At 44.4% G+C, this 22,540-nt stretch overlaps 1 protein-coding gene across 1 annotated transcript in view; it reads right to left on the minus strand.

Annotated features, from left to right (window-relative positions):
- Window positions 1-22,540, minus strand: part of galnt14 (UDP-N-acetyl-alpha-D-galactosamine:polypeptide N-acetylgalactosaminyltransferase 14 (GalNAc-T14)) — a 121,549-nt gene that overhangs the window by 75,682 nt on the left and 23,327 nt on the right. The window contains exon 2 of the mRNA XM_041865043.2: window positions 18,229-18,398. Within this exon, the coding sequence (XP_041720977.1) occupies window positions 18,229-18,398 (170 nt within the window). The remainder of the gene's footprint in view (window positions 1-18,228; window positions 18,399-22,540) is intronic.

Genomic DNA, 22,540 nt, shown 5'->3' on the forward strand with positions numbered 1-22,540 from the left:
GTTGATTCTGTGACATGGCAGCTGCAGTCAGCAGTGATGAGAGAAAGGTACCCAGTGAGTGCTCATCAGTTAATAGCCTTGGGGAAATAGCGTTCCCTAGTCTGCATAGAAGCTCTCGGAAACTTCTAGCTACTCTGCCTCACGTGTGAGCTGTGTGTACTTTACTTATTACAGCAAGAGAGAGGGGGTGGAGCGAGAGAGGGGGGAGTCCTAGCAACAGATGTTTGTGTGAGTCTAATTTTGCATGTGATTTAATGCTCTGCTAGCTCACCGCAAGGAGCCCACCTATTCATTATATGTCCCCCTCAGATGGCCACACACACTAACCTGAAGACACCTAAAGAATTTGTCTGCCCACAGCCCACAGCCAATGATCTCTGTGGATTTATCACATTGACACCAGCTCCGCTCTGTCATCATTCCACATTCATCTCTATGCAGACCTCAGAATGGCTTGGAATTAACCTTCTTAATCTCCGGACAATGTCATAAAAATCTCTCATGCAAAGCCAACGCTTTAAAGTATAATTTGGATTATATGCAGCCAGGGAAAGGATTAAGCAAATGCTGCGTTCATGTAAAACTGCAACAGTTCTCAATATCATTGAGTCCCCTTTGCTGTCTCAGTATATATTGGTTTCCCTGGCTGGATATTGGGGGAATTTCATTCCAGAGAGCAGAGAATGTCAGTACCAGTGGTGCTCCACATTTGGCCTCTTATCTTAGCACGGGGAATCATCTACAATATCCCTCCATTTCCTCCTGAGTGAGAGTCAACATTAGCCAAGTTCATTTACATTTCTTTATCTCAGAAAATTAAAATCCCACAGCATTAAAATAATCAATCAGGCCAGTTCCTTTTCAACTTCTCAGGCCAAGATATGCAAGCGTGGGGTGGCCAATATTCTCCACAGCGATTTAATCTAGCAGATCACTTTATATCAAAGACGTGCCTGCTTCCAAACAGGGCTGGGCTCTAGTCCCCAGCAGAATGGGGCTGTTCTACTCTACCTCTCTCTCAGAGCAATGGGAAGGAATGATAGGGAGGAACACGCTGATATCTGACATCTCCCTGTCAACGGCTGTACAGGCAGCAGCACTGACATGCCTCTCAGTCTACTCCTCCTGGAAACAGAGGAAATGGGCCTGAAAGACGCTTTTCATATCTGACAACTGTACATCCTATGTGAGGATTCACATCACACAGCCAATAGCCAATAATCTTGAGCTGGACGCTACCACACACTCACACACTCTGACATGGATGTCATCATAATTCCTTGCCTCTGTTTCCCCTGTTATTTTCTCAAGCAGATGAAACCTTGTTTCTGAGTGTAAAACATGTGACAATCAGCCTCCAACAGTCAACTATATGAAGCAGCTTGTTTAATGAAAAATCTACATGTTTGTGGTATAAAAAGAAATCTCAGTTGGTAGAGCATGGCGCTTGCAACGCCAGGGTTGTGGGTTCGATTCCCACGGGGGGAAAAAATAAAATAATGCATGCACTCACTAACTGTAAGTCGCTCTGGGTAAGAGCGTCTGCTAAATGACAAAAAAAAATCTAGTACCTTTATGAGTACACTCGATACTTTCTTTGTTGGCCTTTTGTTAAATGCAGGCAGCTGTAGGCAGCTAACTGTTAAAAGCTTTTTCTGTAGCCTCGGAGAGTCTAGACTCAACACCCACACCTTCTCTCTAGCTCACCTCAGACCAAAAACTAATTATAGCAAATTAAAGGCACATGCTCTGCAGCTAGAGTTGTTGTTGAGTGTTCTTCAAGTGTATGATCAGTTTCCACTAATCCAGGAATGTAAGGGTGGTTCAGAAGCCATTCCTGGTGAAACGAGCGAGGGGGACACTGACAGTCATGGGACACATGTATGCACTCCTTTAACACAGAGATAAAATATAGGGTCAGAGGGTAAAAGAGATCCTCTGTAGAAGCATGCACAAGCCACTGAAAGAAAGGAAGCACATCAAATGAGGGCGAAAGAGAGTCAAAACAAGGAAAAGCGAGTAAAGCAAAACCATTGAGAAATCCAGAGAGTAAGAGAAAAAGCCTATGGTGTAGCCATGGAGAGGCCTTCTATCCAACAGTAGTAATCAGTAGCCCTAACACACCAACAGTACCAGTCTGTCTGTCATCTGTATCTCCCGCTGGTCACAATGACAGCTCCATACAGGGCTACCACAGAGTTCTCTCTCTCTCTCTCTCTCTCTCTCTCTCTCTCTCTCTCTCTCTCTCTCTCTCTCTCTCTCTCTCTCTCTCTCTTCTCTCTCTCTCTCTCTCTCTCTCTCTCTCTCTCTCTCTCTCTCTCTCTCTCTCTCTCTCTCTCTCTCTCTCTCTCTCTCTCTCTCTCTCTCTCTCTCTCTCTCTCTCTCTCTCTCTCTCTCTCTCTCTGACAAGGCTGGGGAAATGGGTTACCTGTGAGGAAGCAGAGGGTAATATAACCCTGACACACAGACAGCAGCAGGAGGAAATGAGGTTTGAAGGAGGTTTCTACAGGAGCAGATGGGTGAGTAGAGAGCATCTGGGCGGAACAAGGAGAGAGTGTGTACCAGGAAGAAAACAGTGTTACCTGGTGGATGTGACAGTGGATATGAAGAGCTGAACAAGATAAGAGATATTGGTTATTCTCAAACTAACATCATTAAATTTGTCCTACATGGCACTGTAGGGGTATTGCCTGGGGAAACCAGCACTCATATAATATAGATAAAAAAGGAAATAGTAGGCCTACACTAATAAAACATTTTCAGGTGTTGAGACTGACTTCCTTTAGTGTACTTCACATCGACATGGCCCCTTTTCTGAGAGTAATACAATACTGTTGATCAGGTAATGAAAGCCTGAAGAGGCCAACGCTGGCATAGCTACAGCACTCATGAATAACAGGGGGTCTATATTAGGTGCATGACAACATACATTAACAGTAACCTGATAGACCCTCCTGGCACTTTAACAGCTACTCTTTATGATGTCAGAGGGCACTGGATCAGAATTATGAGAGACCACCAGTCCTATTAAGCAGCTCAGACCACATTCAGGAAGTGAAGAACATTCCTACAGACTCCTAACAAGTGTATAAATATGCACCGCCAACCACACACACACACACACACACACACACACACACACACGATTATACAGCTGTCACTAGCCCAGCTAGCAGAAGGGGTCTGCTAACCAGCTGATTTGAACCCAGACTGAGAGGCCAGATCTTATCAGAAGTTCACTGTTGTATTTTATGTCTGTGGAGACACACCGAGGAGGAGTGAGCTGAAATAGAACACCAAGGTGAGGCGGGGTGAAAGACATGACTGACACAGACAGATCCTACAAACTCTCCATCTCTGTGTACAAGACAAGAACTGAGGAAGAGATTTCAGTGGAGTTACGCTGTGAAAATGTCATTAGTCCCACAGCTAAAAATAAGGCACTGACTTTTACGTGTGTAATAGAGGACTCCTTTGTTTTTCCCATTTTTGAGATAATTCAATCAAAGAGTTGAAGCTAACGTTGATTGCATTTGCCTGGCTGCTCCCTAGAACAAAAACAACAGTCCAGTGACGGCAATGTGAACCAAAATCCTGATGCCCTCAGAGAGAGCGAGAGAGCGAGAGAGCGAGAGAGAGAGCATACGTCAGTGTAGTGTGTGTGCATTGGGGGTGTGATTGTGAACGGACGTTGAAAATATGCATTATTTGGCAGGGGATGTGATTGTGAACGGACGTTGGAAATACATATTTTCCGGACGTCGAAATCAGTTTCATTTTCGGTTCTGAATGAAAGTTGAAAAGACAATCTATGTTTAGACCAGAGCATGTGAGCTGAGTTGAGCAATCGGAAATCCTGCTCATCGCTCATGGAGCATGCACCGCTCCAGCACTCCACGTTCTTTCCAACTGCTCCGCTAAAAACTGCTCCTCGCTCACAGGAAAAAAAAATTGTGATTTTAATGAATAGAGCAAATTTGAAGAGGCAATTTTTGTGACTACCTGGACCTACCATTTTGTTTTGAAGTATTGAAACCAAACCATATGATTTCAATGAAAAGTATTCTAATAAACATGAAAAGGTGAATGTAAATAGGCTACATGTCATATTAAATAGCATATACACACTCTAAATAGGTCAGGACCCAGACAGGGAGCCTAAGCAGGGACGGAAATGAATTATTTAGGCTATATTATTTCAATTATTTCAAGGCTATAAAGAAATACATTGTGAAGCATTTGCGAGTGCGACACACTAGGCTGGTAGGGAGTCAGGGACATTAAGCACTCAGCATTTAAACAACATTACGTTGTATTAAATCATTATAGTCTATTGCGCATATAGGCTGTGACTTACTTATAATGAAATACAAATTAAACAAAAAATGCCTTATTAGGCTCAATCTAATAAGCCTTTTTTAGAAACACCAGTTTGGCCAGAGTCTGTGGCTTCAGGCTCATGCGATGGTGTCTGGAGAGCAGACCAGCAGTGGAGAATATCCTCTCCGCGCTTGCAGAGCCACTGGGGATGCTAAAACCCTTTTGGACTCTGTTGCCAGGCTGGGCAGGGATGCATATTTTTTTCTTTTTCTTTAGGTAGGCCTGAAGTTTTTTAGGCAAAATAACCCAATCAAAACAGAAAGCTCCTTGAAAGTTGGAATATGCCAGGCCTATTGGGCTGAAACTTTTAAGAGATCTGATTTTTTGTTTATAAATACTTTGCTACAATGACACACTTAATTAGCTACCCACCATCATGCTTTCGGGATACGTGTCTTTGCAGATTCCACAATGATTCTTTAGTTGTGGACACTACATTACCGCACTCCCTCTCTTGCTCTTGGTCCTCACCTTGATTTTGCACCTGTGTGTTTTATCAGGTTCTTTTAATGAACATATTTAGTGAACTCCAAGACAGTAGCTAAAGCAAGGGGCTATAGCAGCACACAAGTATCCTACAAATGCATGCTGGGCCGGGCATGCCCTAAGCTGGTGAAGTGCCCGCTACTGGAGCACTATTGGAGCGGACTAGAAGGCCGACGCTCCAACCTTGACGCTCCAGTCAAATTGGGCACGCTCCACTCCTAGCTCCGTCCGCTCACATACTCTGGTTTGGACCAAATCATGGCTGGTCCAGATCGGACCAAATCTGAACCAAACATAGACTGGAATAAAAATCTATGTCCGTGGACGTGAAAATCAAGGCCAATGCGGACTTTACCAAAAAACGACATCCGGACAGGACCAAAAAAATAAATACATCCAAAAGACGTTGCGTCGGTCCGTGCTTACTGGGGTGTAGCCTACAGTGTTGGCCCGAAATATAATTTTATGAATACCCATCTATGTGGTAGGCCTAACGTTTGTAAAACACCAAAAAAAAAGACAGCTGGTCCAGAGAGGACAAAATAAAGACGTCCAAAACACATCGGCGTCAATCCCTGCTTACTGGGGTGTAGTCTACAGTGTCGGACCCCAATGGAATTGTATGAATGTCCATCCATGTGGTAGGCCTACCGTTTGTAAAACAGGCAGTTGCATTGGCTTTACTAGTCCTGATTCCTGTGACTAATAATTTTGGCTATTTAAGCTCTGAATATCAGCTACCCAACTTTATCAGGAGTTATCCTGAGCCTATTTGCAATGAGAATCAATGTCTTTACACACCGTGAAATGCAGAAGTATTTTATCACTATGATCAGCTCATCAAAAATGTATGGATAGAAACGTGAAACTACTGATAATGACAATTTAGCCAATGGGGTGAAACTCTTGGACACAGTTCCCGCTCAGCCCAGTCAAAACTGTTCGCTGCTCTGTCACCCCAATGGTGGAACAAGCTCCCTCACGACGCCAGGACAGCGGAGTCACTCACCACCTTCCGGAGACACTTGAAACCCAACCTCTTTAAGGAATACCTGGGATAGGATAAAGCAATCCTTCTACCACCCCCCAAAAAATAAAAAAAAAATAAACATCTTGTAAAGTGGCTATAAGGTGAATGCACCAATTTGTAAGTCGCTCTGGATAAGAGCGTCTGCTAAATGACGTAAATGTAAATGTTGTGAGTAGCCCGATTTTCCATTACATATTGACATTTTACTTTGACTGCATGGGAATGGACAAGTGAAATATTTTGCACCCCTGCTTATCATAGGACGGCATCAGCACTCACCTAAAATGCCCATACGCCTGGCCCGGGTGATCAGCCTCCTCCTCGTCTTTCATCTGCCCTCCACTCGGCTCTATTAGCCCACACCATTTGCATGAATTATTTCATTAGGCAGCAGGACAAGAAAGAATATTAAAAAAGAGAGACAAAGGAGAGGGGACACGGGACAGTGAAAAGGCCCTGGAGGATAATACCAGACCTCTCAGGCTTCTGACAGCCCAATTTCCTCTCTTTCACACCACAGTCAGGGGGCCCTGCAGGCATTAATCAGGGGCCCTCTCTTCCACTTTAGTCTTTGATGAGAGTGCCATAAAGAGGGAAACACTGATCTCTCTCTCTCTCTCTCTCTCTGTGTGTGTCTGTCTGCCTGTCTGTCTGTCTGTGTGCAGAGTGCAGTCCAAAGTCCACCATAGTGCAGGGGGTGTATGGTGCAGCAGGATGCTGGAGGGAAAAAGAGGGCATTCTGTTCAGCCACTCTGTAGACTGAGTCACAGGTCACTGGCTGGGACTGATCAGACCATGGCTGAACCCCAGACCCACCCACATGATCACAGGTCCTGGTTAAACTAGCTCCAGTTAAGGAATCGTAGAGTTGTTGTTTGTACTTGTGCAACAGCGGAGGTAGAGATTGTGAAATGTCTATGTAAAAAGAAAACTATTCTGGTAGAGATTGTGAAATGTCTATGTAAAAAGAAAACTATTCTGGTAGCCAGCATGACTGATATTGGCTCTTGCCAGTATTTCAAACTGTTTCACTCAACCTTTACTGATGTTGCATACTGTGTATGCATATACTATATTAAAGTTATCATTTTACATTTTAGTATTTTAGCAGACGCTCTTATCCAGAGCGACTTACAGTTAGTGAGTGCATACCTTTTTTTCTTTTTTTTCATAAAAAAAAGTACTTTTTATTATTATCTGTTATCTGACAAAGGCAAAATTTAATCAAATTTGACTGAGACATTTTAATGAAATGTGAGTAGAGCCTGTGAAGGTTTTCTACAGTAACCTGAGTGAGAATGTGTTATGAAACTAACCTCATACTGTGAGGTGTACAGTGCTTTTTAATCAAGCATGTGGAGCTGTGTGAGCTGCAACATTGTTTTACTAGGAGACTGACAGGAGTTGAATGATTCATGTTTGATTTAGGTACAGTGGATTGCAGGCTCTACACACAACAAGAGGTGGAGGGTGGAGGACAATATCGTATAGATGATGGTAATTTCTTTTTTACCATCAACATTGAGCTGTTCAGGTATAAACAGGCCGGCCATAAGTGAGTCAGTAAAGCCTGGTATATTTTCAGAACACATTTAGATTGCGCTACAACAACAACCCAGGTGGTCGCAGAGAGCAATTAACTTATTTTCTGGACTGTGTTTTCTGTGTAATTACTAAAGCAGCGCTCTGCAATGGAGATCGATGGCCGACTAACAGGTGGAGGGGAGTCTGTGGGGAAATATGAAGAGCAAACTTTCTCCCTATGCACAGCTACCTTCCTACACCACCACCCGCACTGAGGTACCCTGCATGACATACTAAATGTCACAGCAATGTTTCCCCCCACTCACAAAGCAACCTAGCTACCAGGTGAAGAAAGGCACTAGGTGTGGTGACTGGTGAAGACACACAGCTGCTATGAAAGGCTTTGCTCTAGGAACGTCACTCTGGGCTGAGGGCAGGCAGCTCATAACACAATAGAATGGGTTAGTGTCTGTCTCTCTGTCTGCAGGAGCAGGGAGGAATGACAGTGGTGAATATTCACTGGCATCAATTCAATATAAATATTACAGTGACTAGACAAGTGGCAGACATCGTGAGGATATACAGTATTTTCAGACCTGCTGAAACGGCAAATGCGGCTGAGGTTTCAGGTTTAAAGCAAATATGAATCCCTAAACAAAGGCTGGATGCCAGTCACAGTTTATTAAACTGGTCTGGTGTGTGTCCCGGGAGGGGGCGAGGCTGCTTGCGTAGTAGGCAAACATAGGAGGACAGGTCCTGGTGACCGGCTGACCGTAGATCTGGTGTCAGCCAAATACAGAGGAGCAATCAATACCTGAATAATTTCTACTTCTCACACACAGTCACACACACATTTCCTCTCTCTCCGCAGGGGGACCTGAAAGAAGAGAGAGGGAGTGAGACAAGTGGTTGTCTTGTAAGCGATGGAGCGATACGATGGTTGACAGACAGGTTGAAGCCTGGTCAATGTGTGGACAAGCCTGAGGCTCCCTGTGACTGAGCCGATCAATGACACAGGAAGGAAGGGCTTTTACCCTAGCCTCAAGAGCAACAACCAACCTCCATTCAAGAAGCTCCAGTGCCATACCCGGGGAAAAGCATTAACTTTCAATTCGGCTTTTCGAACTGGATCTTGGCTAACCATTGTGGTTAGATTTGTGCTCAAAGTACATGTTTGTAGATCACGAAATGCAAATAACCGATTCTGTGGAAAACTTTTCAATTTTCCTCATGTATTCTCAGTGGCGTGTATTCATGGATGCCAAGGGAAGCCAGGCTTCCTAAACAAAATTACCAATATATATATATATATATTTTTTATTATAATAATATCTTTCGTCTCTCTGAGTATGACATTATTGCCGCCCGTAGCATTGAAGGCAATGGAAGCCAGCAAGCAACTGGCCTCCCTTGATAAAAAAGTATACAAAATGTGCCAATCAGCATTGAGCTAAACTGAGCGAGCTCAACTGTGAATGGTCCTGGCACACCAAAAAAAAGTGTCAAAGGAAGCCAGCTTGGATTTTGGCGTCACTCATATGAAATCCCATTGAGAGCATATGTCATTGACAGAAAAACTTGAATTGTTGCATCTCATTGTGTTGTTGTCCTTCGGTGGCTAGCTAGCTAGCTAAAATTGGCCCTTTAGCCATGGATGGAGATAGGGATTTGGACTTGTGGTTTTACTTAATTCTCCGTACTGGCCAATGATTATAACAGTGATTCTGATCCAATCATTAACTCATACATTGTTCTGTCCCTGGCCTGAGAGGATGGAAGTTCAATATGTAGAAGGCTAATATTAACCAGCTAACGTTGCCCATGAATGGAAGTTAAGCTAGCGAGCAAGCATTTTAGCCAGGTAGCCTCGGACAACAAAAAATAAAAGTGTCTACTGTATGACAGAGTCATAGACAGTTTCGTCAACATGAAAGAGAGGAGGACGGCATTGGCGTTTCTCTACAAGTAGGGTGAGTCAACATGATTTTTCTACTTACACGAACGCACACACACACACACAAAGATATCAGAACCATGGACAGCCACGTCATATTTAGCGTACATTGATTGGACTAAATAGTTTTGGTATGCTTTAGACTAAGCATAGGTGATTTGATTATGTTGAAATGTTGAAGTTGAAATGGTACTGGAATAGTGGAGGCAGCTCCTGTTTTCTTTGCAACTTGAGGTAACTCTCCGTGGTTCTAAATCAATAGTTGTTTAGAGGTCCGAAAATATCAGAAACATTAACTTGCTTGACCATGCTGTAGGTCATGTAACTGTTTGTTACATGCAATATGCTTTGTGGACTTCTCCGGACAGAGGTTGCTCTCCAGTTTTGTGATGAAACAAAGGTGTGGTTGAATTTATTCTGCCACTGTGTCTTCTTATTGTCTTGGCCTTAGGCCTATATATCACGGTGTCAAGGCATATGAACTAACAGGTTATAGAGCAAACAAGGCAATTATCACAACACATAGGTTGTAATATGGCCTTTTTTCTGGCTTCCACCGCTACTGCTTCTCTCGTGTATCCAAAAGATACTAACTCATAACGCAGTTTCCATGTTTAAACTTTCATGGACCTTCAAATAAAGCTGGCTGACCCAGATTGGGGTGTGCAGTTGTTCATATGAAAATAGGCCATAGCTGTAAGCAACTTACAGAAATGTCACAAATGAGTAATTGACCCATTTTCATCAACATTACAGCAGCCCTCTCCCCACCATTGAAAATGCATAAAACAGATGTGAGGATCAACACATGTCCAACCATGTAACTATGGTGAAGGGCAAAAAATGCTAAAATGAAATGAAAACTTCTAACTTTACACTATGAATCCAAGATAATGTGTGATAAAGACAAACATCTCTCTTTCTCCTTTGTTTCGTCTGAGCAGATCAGATGGATAACATAAGCAGTGCTTGCTGCTGAAGCTAACAAGCAGGCGTCTCCTTAGTGCTGGAGACAAACGCGCCGCTAATAGTAAAAATCAATAGAGGTCCTTTGATTCTCACCCTTCAGTCCAGCGTGGATGGGAGAAACCGTGGGAGATGGGAGTATGCCTGAGAGGCGCATCAGTGTCCTTAACTGTCTACAAAAGTCAGGAAGAACTGAGTTGGCCTAGAGCCAGAACCACACTGAGCCTGAGTCTGACCCCAGAGAGCTCTACACACAGCAGGGTCATACACTGTACTGTAGGCCCTGTAAACAATTGCTTGTTATACACACGGACACACACACACACATGCAACAAAACAACATCCACAGAATACACACACGCACACAGCTTAAGCGCAAGCAGCTAATAGTCCTAAAAACAGAATGGAAAAGAGGCTTAACATCACTGTCAAATTAGGTTGAAATCGCATAGTGCTCTAAAATGAACATTTCATGCCAGCAGATTAGTCTGTGTAGAGTAATATGATTTTCTCGCCTCCTAAGGGTTTTTAGTATGTCAGTTAAAGATTTAGAGAGGGTAGGCTGTGTCGGCATAATGTTCAACTGGTTTCATTAATGAAAACATCACACCAGTGAGTAGGAAGTTGGCAAGTCTGTGTTTATATGGTCAACAATCATCCTATGATATTTGCAAACAAGGTGTTGGATATTTGCAGCATCTGTGGGTTTTCCACTTCTAGTAGCATCCAGGGTGGTCCTGGCTGTTCTGACACTCTAAATACGGATTTTCTAGACGTTGAAGTTAGGTTCAATTTAGGTTCTAAATACTTACAGTATTTTCTGGACGTTGAAATCAGGTTCATTTTCAGTTCTGAATGAAAATACGTATTTTCCGGACTTTGAAAATACGTATTTTCCGGACTTTGAAAATACTTATTTTCTGGATGTTGAAATTTGAAAATACATAATTTATAGATGTCTATGTTTGGGACATCAACCAATGTCCGTGGACGTGGAAATCAAGGCTGGTCCGGACACCAAAAAAAGACGTCCAAAAAGCGTCAGTGTAGGTCCGTGCTTACTGGGGTGTAGCCTACCATGTCGGCCCGCAATGGAATTTTATGAATGCCCATCCATGTGGTAGGCCCACTGTTTGTAAAACAGGCCGTTGCATTGGCTTTACTAGTCCTGATTCCTGTGACTAATCATTTTGGCTATTTAAGCTCTGAATATCAGCTACCCAACTTTATCAGGAGGAGTTATCCTGAGCCTATTTGCAATGTGTTTACACAGCAGGAAATGCAGAAGTATTTTATTTTTTGCTATGATCAGCTTGTAAAAAATTTACGGATACAAACTTGAAACTACTGATTATGACAATTTAACCCACGGGATGAAACTCCTGGACAGCAGTTGTGAGAGCCTGATTGTCCATTCCATATTGTCCATTTTACTTTGACCTGTCCTGTTGTTTGTTAACATGTCAGCGCATTTCTTTTTGATTGGGTGACATTTAGGTTAGGCTATTTGATCGGAGAAACCTGCATGATGTGAAAAGTTTCCGTCTCACTATATTGTCATACATTTTATCTCCAGCCTGTAGGCTACAGAAAAGGCCACATACTCTTTCTACCATATGCTATATCTGCTACATGATTTATGTTAGATAATTTCTTTGACGGAATGTTGGTGGAGCGCCGCAGCGATGCGTCTCTCCAACAGCAACCTGTAGAGGCGTACTGGGAATGGACAAGATAAATATTTTCTGTCCCTGCCTTTGCTTATCACAGGGCGGCATCAGCGCTCACCTATAAAGCCCATATGCCACTGGTTGAGAGAAATTAACATTGTTTTGGACAGAATTCTGTGAGGTTTTATGTGCTGTTGGAGGTGCGTCTTGGTCAGTTTAGCTCAGATCATGCCGCCCTCGTCAATCTGCCGCCATAGGCGGCCGCCTAATCCTACTTAACCCTCCCGTTGTCCTAGGGTCAAAATGACCCGCCACTGTGTTGAACCAACTTTATTTAATTTTTATATTTTTGGGATCATTTGTGAGAAGGAGGCAGTGATACTTTCTTTAAAGTCTCACTGCCTCCTTCTCACAAATGATCCCAAAAATATAAAAATTAAATAAAGTTGGTTCAACACAGTGGCGGGTCATTTTGACCCTAGGACAACGGGAGGGTTAAGTAGGATTAGGCGGCCGCCTATGGCGGCAGATTGACGAGGGCGGCATGATCTTTGAGGGATTCATTTAGGATTAGTTGGTTAATGGTATTTGAGACATCAGCAGTGCAGTGAGGAATTGAATGATATCCACTTTAAGACTAAAGGCCTTAGTCTTATTGGAAGCATACAAATGAAGGCAAAGTTAATGGGAGCAATGAAGTGGGAGTGTTTTCACACAAACTGCTACAGCGCATGTGGCAATTATCTCTTTCTATGCAGCTTGTAGCTGCTGCTACACACCCTCCCGTCTGACACATCAACTCCCTCTCATCTGCATGCGCAGACCAGCTGGGTGGTGTGTTTACGGACATATTGAATCTCTCCCTATCCCAGTCTGCTGTCCCCACATGCTTCAAGATGGCCACCATTGTTCCTGTACCCAAGAAAGCAAAGGTAACTGAACTAAATGACTATCACCCCGTAGCACTCACCTCTGTCATCATGAAGTGCTTTAAGGTGCTACCTTACCTGCCACCCTAGACCCACGTCAATTTGCTTACCGCCCCAATAGATCCACATGCAATTGCCATCACACTGCACACTGCCCTTTCCCATCTGGACAAGAGGAATACCTATGTAAGAATGCTGTTCATTGACTATAGCTCAGCATTCAACACCATAGTACCCTCCAAGCTCATCATTAAGCTCGAGGCCCTGGGTCTGAACCCCGCCCTGTGCAACTGGGTCCTGGACTTCCTGACGGGCCGCCCCCAGGTGGTGAAGGTAGGAAACAACACCTCCACTTCGCTGATCGTCAACACTGGGGCCCCACAAGGGTGCGTGCTCAGCCCCCTCCTGTACTCCCTGTTCACCCATGACTGCGTGGCCACACACGCCTCCAACTCAATTATCAAGTTTGCAGACGACATAACAGTAGTAGGCTTGATTACCAACAATGACGAAACAGCCTACAGGGAGGAGGTGAGGGCTATGGGAGTGTGGTGCCAGGAAAATAACCTCTCACTCAACATCAACAAAACAAAGGAGATGATCGTGGACTTCAGGAAACAGCAGAGGGTGCACCCCCCTATCCACATCGACGGGACTGCAGTGGAGAAGGTGGAAAGCTTCAAGTTCCTTGGCGTACACATCACTGACAAACTGAAATGGTCCACCCACACAGACAGTGTGGTGAAGAAGGCGCAACAGAGCCTCTTCAACCTCAGGAGGCTGAAGAAATTTGTCTTGGCACCTAAAACCCTCACAAACATTTACAGATGCACAATTGAGAGCATCCTGTCGGGCTGTATCACCGCCTGGTACGGCAACTGCACCGCCCGCAACCGCAGGGCTCTCCAGAGGGTGTTGCGGTCTGCCCAACGCATTACCGTGGGCAAACTACCCGCCCTCCAGGACACCTACAGCACCCGATGTCACAGGAAGGCCAAACAGATCATCAAGGACATCAACCACCCGAGCCACTGCCTGTTCACCCCGCTATTATCCAGAAGGCGAGGTCAGTACAGGTGCATCAAAGCTGGGACCGAGAGAATGAAAAACAGCTTCTATCTCAAGGCCATCAGACTGTTAAATAGCCATCACTAGCACATTAGAGGCTGCTGCTGCCTATTGAAATCACTGGCCACTTTACGAAATTGAACACTAGTCACTTTAATAATGTTGACATATCTTGCATTACTCATCTCATATGTACAGTGGGGAGAACAAGTATTTGATACACTGCCGATTTTGCAGGTTTTCCTACTTACAAAGCATGTAGAGGTCTGTAATTTTTATCATAGCTACACTTCAACTGTGAGAGACGGAATCTAAAACAAAAATCCAGAAAATCACATTGTATGATTTTTAAGTAATTAATTTGCATTTTATTGCATGACATAAGTATTTGATACATCAGAAAAGCAGAACTTAATATTTGGTACAGAAACCTTTGTTTGCAATTACAGAGATCATATGTTTCCTGTAGGTCTTGACCAGGTTTGCACACACTGCAGCAGGGATTTTGGCCCACTCCTCCATACAGACCTTCTCCAGATCCTTCAGGTTTCGGGGATGTCACACAAATACGGACTTTCAGCTCCCTCCAAAGATTTTCTATTGGGTTCAGGTCTGGAGACTGGCTAGGCCACTCCAGGACCTTGAGATGCTTCTTACGGAGCCACTCCTTAGTTGCCCTGGCTGTGTGTTTCGGGTCGTTGTCATGCTGGAAGACCCAGCCACAACCCATCTTCAATGCTCTTACTGAGGGAAGGAGGTTGTTGGCCAAAATCTCGCGATACATGGCCCCATCCATCCTCCCCTCAAAACGGTGCAGTCGTCCTGTCCCCTTTGCAGAAAAGCATCCCCAAAGAATGATGTGTCCATCTCCATGCTTCACGGTTGGGATGGTGTTCTTGGGGTTGTACTCATCCTTCTTCTTCCTCCAAACACGGCGAGTGGAGTTTAGACCAAAGAGCTCTATTTTTGTCTCATCATACCACATGACCTTCTCCCATTCCTCCTCTGGATCATCCAGATGGTCATTGGAAAACTTCAGACGGGCCTGGACATGCGCTGGCTTGAGCAGGGGGACCTTGCATGCGCTGCAGGATTTTAATCCATGATGGCGTAGTGTGTTACTAATGGTTTTCTTTGAGACTGTGGTCCCAGCTCTCTTCAGGTCATTAACCAGGTCCTGCCGTGTAGTTCTGGGCTGATCCCTCACCTTCCTCATGATCATTGATGCCCCACAAGGTGATTTCTTGCATGGAGCCCCAGACCGAGGGTGATTGACCGTCATCTTGAACTTCTTCCATTTTCTAATAATTGCGCCAACAGTTGTTGCCTTCTCACCAAGCTGCTTACCTATTGTCCTGTAGCCCATCCCAGCCTTGTGCAGGTCTACAATTTTATCCCTGATGTCCTTACACAGCTCTTGGCCATTGTGGAGAGGTTGGAGTCTGTTTGATTGAGTGTGTGGGGCATCAATGATCATGAGGAAGGTGAGGGATCAGCCCAGAACTACACGGCAGTACTCCTGAGTGGCGCAGTGGTCTAAGGCACTGCATCGCAGTGCTAACTGTGCCACTAGAGATCCTGGTTCGAATCCAGGCTCTGTCGCAGCCGGCCGTGACCGGGAGACTCATGGGCGGCGCACAATTGGCCCAGCGTCGTCCAGGGTAGGGGAGGGAATGGCCGGCAGGGATGTAGCTCAGTTGATAGAGCATGGCGTTTGCAACGCCAGGGTTGTGGGTTCGATTCCCACGGGGGGCCAGTATAAAAAAAAATTGTATTCACTAACTGTAAGTCGCTCTGGATAAGAGCGTCTGCTAAATGACTAAAATGTAAATGTGACAGGTGTCTTTTATACAGGTAACGAGTTCAAACAGGTGCAGTTAATACAGGTAATGAGTGGAGAACAGGAGCGCTTCTTAAAGAAAAACTAACAGGTCTGTGAGAGCCGGAATTCTTACTGGTTGGTAGGTGATCAAATACTTATGTCATGCAATAAAATGCAAATTAATTACTTAAAAATCATACAATGTGATTTTCTGGATTTTTGTTTTAGATTCCGTCTCTCACAGTTGAAGTGTACCTATGATAAAAATTACAGACCTCTACATGCTTTGTAAGTACGAAAACCTGCAAAATCGGCAGTGTATCAAATACTTGTTCTCCCCACTGTATATACTGTATTCTATAATATTCTACTGTATCTTAGTCCATGCCGCTCTGTCATTGCTTGTCCATATATGTATATATTCTTAAATTGCATTCCTTACTTAGATTTGTGTATTGGGTATATGTTGAAATTGTTAGATATTACTTGTTAGATATTACTGCACTGTCGGAGGTAGAAGCACAAGGATTTCGACTACACAGAAGCAGACACGCAGCCAGAGTGATGTGGCATAATATGGGCCATTCAGACGGATATTATTCATCCTCGCAAATGCCTTCTCACACACTTAAACACACACATGCGTGTATATGAACACACACCTACACACAAATATTTAACAAGCACCCATGCACACACACAAACACACACACACACACACATCAATGGGCTATGTACAGCTGAAGTCGTAAGTTTACATACACCTTAGCCAAATACATTTAAACAGTTTTCACAATTCCTGACATTTAATCCTAGTCAAAATTGCCTGTCTTAGGTCAGTTAGGATCACCACTTTATTTTAAGAATGTGAAATGTCAGAATAATAGTAGAGAGAATAATTTATTTCATATTTTATTTCTTTCATCACATTCCCAGTGGGTCAGAAGTTTACATACACTCAATTAGTATTTGGTAGCGTTGCCTTTAAATTGTTTAACTTGGGTCAAACGTTTTGGGTAGCCTTCCACAAGCTTCCCACAATAAGTTGGGTGAATGTTGGCCCATTCCTCCTGACAGAGCTGGTGTAACTGAGTCAGGTTTGTAGGCCTCCTTGCTCGCACACGCTTTTTCAGTTCTGCCCACACATTTTCTATAGGATTGAGGTCAGGGCTTTGTGATGGCCACTCCAATACCTTGACTTTGTTGTCCTTAAGCCATTTTGCCACAACTTTGGAAGTATGTTTGGGGTCATTGTCCATTTGGAAGACCCATTTGCGACCAAGCTTTAACTTCCTGACTGATGTCTTGAGATGTTGCTTCAATATATCCACATCATTTTCCTTCCTCATGATGCCATCTATTTTGTGAAGTGCACCAGTCCCTCCTGCAGCAAAGCACCCCCACAGCATGATGCTGCCATCCCCGTGCTTCACAGTTGGGATGGTGTTCTTCGGCTTGCGAGCATTCCCCTTTTTCCTCCAAACATAACGATGGTCATTATGGCCAAACAGTTCTATTTTTGTTTCATCAGACCAGAGGACATTTCTCCAAAAAGTACGATCTTTGTCCCCATGTGCAGTTGCAAACCGTAGTCTGGCTTTTTTATGGCGGTTTTGGAGCAGTGGCTTCTTCCTTGCTGAGCGGCCTTTCAGGTTATGTCGATATAGGACTCGTTTTACTGTGGATATAGATACTTTTCTACCCGTTTCCTCCAGCATCTTCACAAGGTCCTTTGCTGTTGTTCTGGGATTGATTTCCACTTTTCGCACCAAAGTATTTTCATCTCTAGGAGACAGAACGCGTATGCTTCCTGAGTGGTATGACGGCTGCATGGTCCCATGTGGTTTATACTTGCATACTATTGTTTGTACAGATGAACGTGGTACCTTCAGGCGTTTGGAAATTGCTCCCAAGGATGAACCAGACTTGTGGAGGTCTACAATTATTTTTCGGAGGTCTTGGCTGATTTCTTTTGATTTTCCAATGATGTCAAGCAAAGAGGCACTGAGTTTGAATGTAGGCCTTCAAATACATCCACAGGTACACCTCCAATTGACTCAAATGATGTCAATTAGCCTATCAGAAGCTTCTAAAGCCATGACATCATTTTCTGGAATTTTCCAAGCTGTTTAAAGTCACAGTCAACTTAGTGTTTGTAAACTTCTGACCCACTGGAATTGTGATACAGTGAATTATAAGTGAAATAATCTGTCTGTAAACAATTGTTGGAAAGATTACTTGTATCATGCACAAAGTAGATGTCCTAACCGACTTGCCAAAACTATAGTTTGTTAACAAGACATTTGTGGAGTGGTTGAAAAACGAGTGTTAATGACTCCAACCTAAGTGTATGTAAACTTCTGACTTCAACTGTAAGTGTAGTGTGCTGTATAGGTTACCTGTAATGGCGTGTATCTCTGAGAACTCTGTTGCTGGGTATCCTCTCACTCTCTCTCTGGTTGAAGGCATACAATTTGTACGGGTCCTGGCCTGGTTTCCATCGCCTGGCATTGAGGTAGTTCTTCTCTTCAAACTCTTCCAGGAGGTCGTCCCATTCTGCCTCTGAGATCTGAAACATAAAAACATTCAACTCATCACACAAACACTGTAGAAACTCAACAACTTGCTGGGGTAGAATTCACTTTCAAACCTACGATAAAACCGTAGTTTTCAACTGTGGAAGTTGTGCTGTAAGCTGATGTGCAGCTTTTTGGCTTGTTTTGATACACTGTCATAAACATAACAATTGATGGCAGCCTTTTGGCAAGTCCCCATCCTCACAGTAACTCCTCAACATAACGACAACAATTCGACAACCATGGAGACAAACAGGCAGATGATGCACACACACCTCCGAATTTGCAGGTGCAGAATCTGGAGGGCGTATCAATTATAGTCTAATAAAACCAGCCTATTTTGTGAAGCGGCAGCAGCTTGAAATCACCCATAAACGGGAGCCTCATATTTCCTGTTATAATTTTCTGTTTTGTTTTGCTGATGTGCCAGATTCGGCAGCTCCAGCAATTAGGGCCGAAGGGAGCCAGAGGTCTATGCTCCCCCCAGCCTGGATGATGCTGGTGATTAGCAAACTAGCAGGTTGCTAGTTTCTCCCGATTACAGTTTGAATGGAGTATACTGAAAAATCTCCAGCACATGCTCACAAACACACACATGCACCCAAGCAAAAACACACAAACACTTATCCCGCTGCAAGCCCAGAGTAGAGGCAGGCAGGCAGCAGGGGAGGGCTCTGGGTGAAGCTGTCATATCCCCCATGGCCTGTTGGATAACAAAAGGCAGCCGACTTTGTGACTGAAGGCTTACAAGGCACATGAATCACTGCCTGCTGATGCTGAGTGATTAAATCTGATTTCCATGCAATGCGGCAGCACAGGGGTAATTGTTGGCCATTGAGACGATAATACAGCCTACTAATATGTTCCCTGGCTTATGGCTTTTTGCATCAATGCACCAGAAACTTAATCCACCTTCAGGAAGAACCTGCTGGAGGTCGTGACAAGGAGTTGGCTCTCTGTTTTGCATACAAAACGCAGCAAATTCAATTTAATATTTTTAAGCAGAATGACATAGCCTGGAGTCCTCATGCGAAACTCAGGGTAGATGCAGGTATGAAAATGTATGCACTCACTAACTGTAAGTCGCTCTGGATAAGAGCGTCTGCTAAATGACTAAAATGTAAATGTAGCCTGAGGCAGCCATTCCAGAATTCTATTAATCTTTTATTTTATGGTGCTTTTGTTTGTGGCCTTTACACCTGGAAAGGAGAATCTGCTCAAGGTCCTGTGGATTCATTATATTTACCAGACTTGTCTCCCGGAGCCATCTTTATGACGCCTAGCCTGCCGTCTTAATGTCTCTTCCCATTACACAAACAGACATTAAATAAATGACCTCCAGAAACAGGAATCATGTAATAACGTCAAAACACAGCATTATCTTATTGAACAGTACAAAACAACCAAGGATCCTATTACTTTCCCTGACATGACTGCTGCCATTTAAATCACAATGGGAAGGGCAGTATTCATTTCATACACAGGTGATGAAATGGTGATGCTATTTCTTGCTTGCTCGTAAGAAGGATCATTTCACGAGACAAAGCAATTGAGGAGACGATGCATTAGATAGAAGGTGATGGGGTTCTAACCTAAATTAGCACAAGGGCACTTGGGAATGACCACAGAGCCATAGGGAGGTAGCTCACATCAGCTCCTCTGTCTTAACTGGCCAAGCCCATTATTTCCAGAGGACACTGTTGGCCTGTGACTGTGGGAGTAGACTGAGAAGAGAGGGGAGAGAACAGGAAAGAGAAGGGGAGGAAACATAGGAGAAAGGGGAGAGAAGGGAGAGAGAGAGGGGTGGAGAGAAAGGAGAGAGAACAGGGCAAAGACTAGGGTAAACAAGTTGGGAGATATCTGGGGCATCCTACCCACATTAGGAGGACAGTAATGAGTCGTCATGAGTCGTTAGGGTCTTTAAAGCCAGCTATCTGTCTGTCCATGTGGTGGGTGAATTACTGCATGCTGCTGCTATCTTTCAAGGCCTTGTCAGTCTGGCGAGTGATGTCATGCTCTGCCACTTTACAAGACTCACAACTGCATCCTACATCAAGGCCTTGTCAGTCTGGCGGGTGATGTCATGCTCTGCCACTTTACAAGCCTCACAACTGCATCCTCCATCAAGGTCTTGTCAGTCTGGCAGGTGATGTCATGCTCTGCCACTTTACAAGACTCACAACTGCATCCTACATCAAGGTCTTGTCAGTCTGGTGGGTGATGTCATGCTCTACCACTTTACAAGACTCACAACTGCATCCTCCATCAAGGCCTTGTCAGTCTGGCAGGTGATGTCATGCTCTGCCACTTTACAAGACTCACAACTGCATCCTTCAAGCCTGGAATAGAGGTGGATAATTGCAGATGTCTGCTTTCCGCGTAACTTAGACCAGATGTCTTGGGGGCAGCAATCTGGCAAAATACAAGATAATATGATATTTTCATTAGGGTATATCTTTGTGTTATATATTGCCCATAATAAAAGTTGATGTAGTAAAAGGGGGTTATGTGTACAGAATATTAGATGATTAAATCTGTTTTGTTCATTTAATAATCTCTACAGCATGAAGTTATCTGAATGTAGACAAATTCAACTCCACAAAAAGCTAGAGAACAACATTGACACGTCACCAATGAATGTTTTGCCTTCAGAGGTTTTCTCAGAGTTACGATGGTTGACAGCTGAATCCACAGAGGGAATGCTAAACTGGAGCTCACCTATTCACTTTGTCATCTCCAGCAGTGTCACTCTCACCCCATGATGCCACCCACCAATCTGGACAAAGTGGTTGTGTTTTATTGGCCCAGGCAGCAAAACAAATTTTATTATAATTGGACAACACAGACAATCTGCCTGCAAATCGATCTGTCACAACAAAGTTGGGCAGCTTGAGCCTCAATTTCAGAGCGCAATAAATGCAAATCCCAACAGTCCATAGCAGCCCACCAAGCATACATTCCTCAAGAAAGAACCGGGCGAGCTTCAAGATTGGAATTCCCCCGGGCTGCCAAGCAAGGCAAGGCCTCCAGAAATACTCCTGTCTTGGTGCAGTCATCATCCTGCCTTTGCCTCTCCTCTGCTGTTGAGGCAGGAGCGAGGCAGGCAGCTCAGCCACCAGAGAGCCAGGTTTCATGTGGAGGATACTGCAGCTTAATTGGACGTGATGCCTTGGTGGAGGGAGGGAGGGAGGGAGGGAGGGAGTGAGGGAAGGAGGGAACAAGTGAGACAGAGCAGCGCAACATTTCAACCTCCAGCAGTTAGGGGGCTCGCCTGGCTCCCTCCTCAGACAGAGACGTGTGTCCTAATGACTTGTGGATGACAGAGGGAGCTGTAATGGGATCCTAGCCCCCCCCAACCCCCCTACTCCTCCCTGTGTCTGGGTATGTGTGTTTGTGTATGTCAGTCCTATTTCTACACCCCTGAACTTCACAGCAACAGTTCTTACCCAACAGAGATAACTAAAGGAAAACTATAACATAGTCTGTCTATAGTCTTGGTGGTACCATAGGAGGTGCACATCCGTATAGCGCCAGTATCAAAGCTATGCAGTAATAATTGCACTGCCTCCTGTGACTTCCAGCCAGGTAATGAGATGAACCCTAGCAGCTCATTTACAGATCTCTGACTGGCTCGTCTCGTCTCAGATGTGATGTTCAGGACTGCAGAGTGCACGCACCCGCACACATAGGGATATTATTAGGGAGTGGCGCCGGAGAAGATGGCTGCCGTTTTACAGCCCTCTAACCAATTGTACTATTATGTGTGTTTTTTCGCGTTATTTGTCATTTATTCTGTACATAATGTTTCTGCCACCGTCTCTTATGACCAAAAAGAGCTTCTGGATATCAGGACAGCGATTACTCACCTCGTATTGGACAAAGATTTTTTCTTCAACGAGTCGGACGCGAAGGATATCCTACAGACACCCGACAAGGCCCTGTCGTAGCCGGCCGCGACTGGGAGACCCATGGGGCGGCGCGCACAATTGGCCCAGCGTCGTCCAGGGTAGGGGAGGGAATGGCCGGCAGGGGATGTAGCTCAGTTGGTAGAGCATGGCGTTTGCAACGCCAGGGTTGTGGGTTCGATAAAATAATGTATGCACTAACTGTAAGTCGCTCTGGATAAGAGCGTCTG

This window comes from Coregonus clupeaformis, chromosome 36 (assembly GCF_020615455.1).
Source record: "Coregonus clupeaformis isolate EN_2021a chromosome 36, ASM2061545v1, whole genome shotgun sequence".
Taxonomy (NCBI): domain Eukaryota; kingdom Metazoa; phylum Chordata; class Actinopteri; order Salmoniformes; family Salmonidae; genus Coregonus; species Coregonus clupeaformis.